The sequence below is a fragment of the Tiliqua scincoides genome, chromosome 1 (assembly GCF_035046505.1).
Source record: "Tiliqua scincoides isolate rTilSci1 chromosome 1, rTilSci1.hap2, whole genome shotgun sequence".
Taxonomy (NCBI): domain Eukaryota; kingdom Metazoa; phylum Chordata; class Lepidosauria; order Squamata; family Scincidae; genus Tiliqua; species Tiliqua scincoides.
In genome coordinates this window covers 88,538,554-88,544,553 of record NC_089821.1, presented here as the reverse complement: position 1 = coordinate 88,544,553, position 6,000 = coordinate 88,538,554, and the positions used below count along the sequence as shown (strand labels likewise).

Below are 6,000 nucleotides of genomic sequence, written 5' to 3'. Positions count from 1 at the left end.
CAGAGTGTCCCTGCCCCACAATTGCACTGAAAGTCATGTGACTGGCTGCCGCAGAAGTGTTGTACAGTGCTTTGCAGCAGCACAAGCTGTTGGTGCACTGGCAGGAAGGCTGCAGCCTTCTTGCATGTGCCAGCAGATGTCAGGGGGCCTGCTGGAGCAGGTAAGCCCATACAGAGGGTTGGAGGGAGGTGGGAAGGAGTTGAATGGGGCTGAGGGGTGAGTGAAACAGGGGAGGAGGTGGGCAGAACAGGGCAGTGATGGGTGGATCAGGCCCTGGAGGAGGGCAGCATTGGCAGCGCATGCCAAATACCAACCCCTTTCCTGGGCCTGATTCGCCTACACAGATTAATGTGGACTTGGGCTAATGATATCACTAGTGCAGGCCCAAGTTAACCTGTTGAGGCTGTTGGGACTTAACGCGGGGCAAGGGGATAAATGTCACTTTACCCCAAGCAGGTGTCCAGCAGCCAAAAATATCCTGTGGGATGCAACAGAAGCCACACTGGCCCTGCTGCATCACTACATTAGTAAGATTGACCTGAAAATATGCCTACAGCCATCAGAGAGCAATCAAGACTCTCTGCATTTTGACATATAATTGAACTACAGGGTTATTATCTGTATTGGTTATGATTTGCAGAAGTGACACACCAACTAGATACACACAGTGTGTTTCTTTCTTCTCTTTAGCTCCAGAATGCTTGCCAGAAGGACACCATGTTTTGCACAATGCCTATCGCAGCATCACTTTTGATTCTCTGGAATTACAGGAAACAGCCATTCAGGACATGATCTGTGATCATTCACTTCCGCAAGGATGGTACCGCTTCATGATTGACAACAAACCTGCAGAAATGCCAACCAAATGTATAGAAGTTAGTACCCTCGAAAGCCACATATATCCTTGCTTTCAATTCTCCTCCAATCTCATCCTCCAATTCTCCCCCAATCTTTCTGTCTTCCTGGTTGGACTCTAATTCTCACGATGTTACAACAGACATATATTTAAATGACTCCCAATTAGATGTTTTTTTAAGCAAGGATTGGCTGGTCCTCCAGAACGTTTAAGATGTTACTTGTACTATTGTGGCATCACTCATTCATTGAGCCATCTGAATTTGTTTTACAGGCAGCTGTATTTTCTGGTCCAGCTGATTCAGCTCTCCCTGCACCAGTGGTAGAGAAAACTGTTGTGACTTCTGAAGCAGTTTTTCCTGTAGAGAGGCATATACAAGGGGAAAGCAAGAGATGGTTACTTATATATACAGCATAACTCCACCTGTTTGCACCAGTAGTTCCACAGTGCATGACAGTGGTGTACTTTTTTGGGTGCTGCACTGGCACTTATGGCAACAGATAATGAAATTCACTGCCATAAGTGTCCAATAGGATTGGGCTGTCATGCTGCACTCCTATACGTGCTTACCTGAGAGTAATTGAGTGATTCCGTTGCATAGTGAGTTTTACTTCTGAGTGAACATGTGTAGGAAGGCATATAGGTGGCATATGTCCAAGGAGACTCATAGGTAGCCTGAGGGCTTACTTGGAGGTAAGTACAAATGTTTTCTACTTACCTCTAATTTGCCTTCAGGTCACCCCCCAACATAGATGCTGTGCACCACCTTTTCGGCAAGTTGCATCAGAGCTGGTGATGGAGGATAGGATTGGGCTGTAAGTGTCTCATGTCAATTTTTAGACTTCTTTCCAGAAAACATGCACTTGAACTATGTTATACCAGCACACCACTATAAACTGTAATGCTACCCTTTTGTGTGCCTGCCTCCAACATTGGAATAACATCCTCACAATATGGAGGCAGGCACACAAATGCTTCTTAAGATCAAAGATCCCAAGTTCTTTGGGGGGAAAATGGAATCTCACATCTCTGTAAAATTGGATGGGAGAGGAGTGCTGTATATTGAACGTTGCTATCACCAGTCAGTATGGCTCTTTGCAAAGCATCCTTGCTGTTGGATATAAAGCTGGAGATGATAAGAACAAAGTCACTGATACACAGAAGAAAAATGGAAATCTCTCTCTCTCTCTCTCTCTCTCTCTCTCTCTCTCTCTCTCTCACACACACACACACACACACACACATACACTAGATGAAAGACTATCATCCTATGAATTATATTAATTATGAAAGAATTATCATCCTATGGCACATACCTGAGATCAGCTCTTGATAATGAATCTAAGAGGTTAGATAATGAATCTAAACAGGTAGGGGTATGTGTGTGTGTGTGAGGGGGGGGGAGGAGAAACTCTTATTTACATATTTCAATTTCTCTCAATTCTTGCAGAACCTCATTTGCCCAGAGTCAAAAGTATGGATGTGTTAACATGTAAGGCAACTGTTCAGGGATAGTGTTGTGAGACTCTGGGAAAAATTTAAAACTTTAAAAGGAAAGTGGCAATTTGGCACAGGGGAGGAGGATGTTCCTGAAGCAGTTACTGAAGTAGAAGAAGAAAGTTAAGAGACGTGTTGTGTAACTTCAGTTCTACTGCCTCTTTTTTCCCTGAAGTTAGAGAGAGGAAAAAACATTTTTAAAAGATGCTGGAAGATCCTAAGTTGGTAGATCTGAGCATAGTTAAAAGGGATCACCGGTCATAAAGGCATCTACCAGTCATACCCAATTGATTTGTATACTTTATTGAGAAAAATTGGTAAAACATGGGGTGTTTAGGAACCCAATAGTATTTCCTCACACAAAAAGTTTTGTTACATTAAGTGGTGCACCAGACTGAACAAGGGCGTTGACTGGTCAACTATGAAGGCCATTACATAGCCTCAAAAAAAGACACCAACTGCCATTCAATATCAGTATTGCCAAATAGTTGGCCAGTGCTGCTAGCTTTGACCATAATCACTTGTTGTGTGTGTGTGTGTGTGTGTGTGTGTGTGTGTGTGTGTGTGTGGGTACTTAGATTTAGCAATGATCAGCATAGTGAAAGCTGATAATATCTGGATTTTAGTGCATGCATTCATGTACCAGAAACACAATCATGTTCATTGTCTCCCAATCTACCACAATCAAGTTATGAATCAGAAATACTGCTGCCCACGACCTCAGTTTCCAAATGTGCACAGTCTCTCCTAACGCCACCTTGGTTCCTTAATTGACATTCTACAGAGTCAGCCAGGATCTCATCCTGGAGGTGGTGAGGCACAGCTCCCTCTAATCAAGGGACATTGACCAGCATAGAAAGTTGTAGCACTGTAGGGAATCTGTGTGTCACCTTCTCTAAGACCCTGCAAATTCTTGCTGCCCAATGTGGCAAAATCTAATTTGCAAGTACAAGTCTTCCTGAATAATAAATGAAACTTAACTGTGACCAGGCAACCTGGATGATCTTCTCAAACTCCTCCAAAATGTCTTTTCCACCAACGACCTATACATTGGGACAGCTTGTGCCCTATCATAACGTTCCTTCAGTTTGCTGGGGATTCTTGACAGCAATGGACAAACTCCAATGTGGCAAGTACTGGGGCACAAATTCTCATCCACTGATGAAATCTAAAGGCCCTATATGCAAAGCAGATTCTAGAATACTCAAGAGCTGCTTCTCATACAAACCCTTCTTCTCTCCCCCCATTGCTATAGCAGTCACTTTTCATTATTATTATTATTATTATTATTATTATTATTATTATTATTATTATTATTATTATACCACTTTTCAACTAAAAGTTCACAAAGCGGTTTACAGAGAAAAATCAAATAACTAATGGCTCCCTGTCCCAAAAGGGCTCACAATCTAAAAGATGCAAAAGAACGCCAGCAGACGGCCAGTAGAAAAGACACTGCTGGGGTGAAGAGGGCCAGTTTCTCTCCCCCTGCTAAAAAGAGGAGCACCCACTTGAAAAAGTGCCTCTTACCCAATTAGCAGGGCAATTACACAGGCAGCTTCCCTGTTTGGGCCTACTGTTGCCATTCTCTAAATTTTGCAAGAAGATGTAAGCAGCACTGGCACTGCTATGACTGTGTGTGTGGGATCACAATAGCTGCTAGAGTTCTGGAGCTCCTAACCTCTCCAGTTGGGTTGGTAACATGGAAACAATGAAAGGACACTGCCTCCTCCAGATTGCAATTCCTCTTCCAGTACCAAATCACTATACCTGCAGCTCTCTTGAAGTTGGTTCAATTTTTTTTTGTCCATGTGAGCAGTAATAACTATTCCCCTGCATATGTTCATGTAACATTTAAATTGGAAAATCACAGAGCTGCTATTCCTGTGATTACAATGGCTGGAGAAAAAATGACAATGACATTCTCACACATTGGAGGCTGGTTCACACATTCCCTGGCCATCCTGTGCATGCTCTTTTCCCTTAGGCATACAGGATATCATACGACAGGCAGTGCTTGTATCTCCACTACGTACGTTTGATTTGTGCGGTTCTTTCCCAGGTGTAACCAAGACCACCCATGTCACATATGCATGGTGACAGCATGAGCACATGCCTGCTCCCCTAAATTATGTGCATGAAGCTGCCAGCTCCATAACCACTTCGTCTGAACATTGCTCAGGGACCTCGCTCCCATATGCACAGTACTGTGTGATACAGTCCTTAGTTTCAAATTCTAAAGAGAAGTATTTTACTTCATCCATAAATATCTTACTCCATCTTGACATTCACTTCCTGCATTACAAAGAAACAACTACACATTAGATTTAGATTGTAATTGGTATTTAAGTCAAGTAAGAATAAACCCATTAGAGCTGAACCAAATATATGCAGCACAGTTAATAACCATCTCATTTAAATTATATTAATCAACTTGCTTCAGATGTGAAATCTACTGTGATTTCTTCAGCTTTGCAACCTAATCTCTCATGAGCATTTCCTGGCAAAACTATTGACCGAACAGAGAAATAGCAGAACAAAACGTATCAAAAAATTCATTATGGATATACGTTGTTTGAATAAAGATTATGTGCTCTGGATACATGACACCAAGCCTTGGCTTACTGATATTGATTGCTTTGGGGGTCAAATTTAAATACAACTTTAATCCCCGTATGATAATTCTGTATAAAAAAGAACAATGAACAAAGTATAAGATTTTATGAGGTGGTTCACAGTATTTCAGTCACTAAACAGTCAAACCAATAGCTGCCTGCCAGAAAAATGCTGAGGATGCTGCTCTGTCATTCAGATGAAAACATCAATTTCTCTCAAAAGCTCCTACTTATTCTTAATAGCATCATTTCTATGCAAACCCCAAATGATAGGTCCAACAACTTGATTTTGTTTTTACCTGCAGCTGCCTAGAACCTGGGAAAGTTCAATCAATCAAATTGCTTGAAAATCTAAATCCTAAGTGAGCAGAAGAAGACAGATCCAGGATACCGCAGTAATACCAGTGTGTTTTTCAGTTCCTTGAAAAGGGCAGCTCGTCCACTGTTTTAAATTTGTGCTTCTAAGCTGGATAATTTCACAGATTAGTGGCTGCTTAGCCAGAAATGAATCATATTTAATACATGCCTGTCTCACAGTGGTGCTGCATGGATTAATTAAGAAGCATCAGCAAAAGTGGGTTTCAGAGGAAAAGTGAGAAAATCTGGTAGGCGGCGAGCAATCATGATTCTAAGACGTCTTTGAAGTTGAGCTCCCAAGGGAGTGCTCAATAGTTGCTTGGCACAGATCGGCTTCTGACAGCCCAGTCCGATCCTGCTACTCCATAGTATGCAGTTGCACCAATAGAGCATATGCTATATGCTATGGAGGAGCTAGGGCCTTCTGGTCATCTATGGGTCTCCTTGGACTCATGCCAGCTATGTGGCTGGCATAAGTCCAAAGAGAGGAGATAGGCAGGTCAGGCTGGAAAATCAGGGATGGGAACCTGGTGCAAGTTGCTGCTGCCAGGATTCACCCCCTCCAGCTGCATTGTGGCTATACCAGAGCTTCTCTTGGTACAGTTGGGTCCACTCTGCAACAGTGAACAGTATCAAAGATCCTTTTCTACCCACCCAAATCTTCAGGTTACACAG

The 6,000-nt window shown here is 42.5% G+C and overlaps 1 protein-coding gene across 1 annotated transcript in view; it reads left to right on the top strand.

Moving 5' to 3' along the window:
* The first annotated feature begins 203 nt into the window (after positions 1-203).
* LOC136645284 (von Willebrand factor D and EGF domain-containing protein-like) overlaps positions 204-6,000 on the top strand; it is a 207,787-nt gene continuing 201,990 nt past the window's right edge. The window contains exons 1-2 of the mRNA XM_066621524.1: positions 204-216; positions 691-875. Of these exons, the coding sequence (XP_066477621.1) occupies positions 204-216; positions 691-875 (198 nt within the window). The remainder of the gene's footprint in view (positions 217-690; positions 876-6,000) is intronic.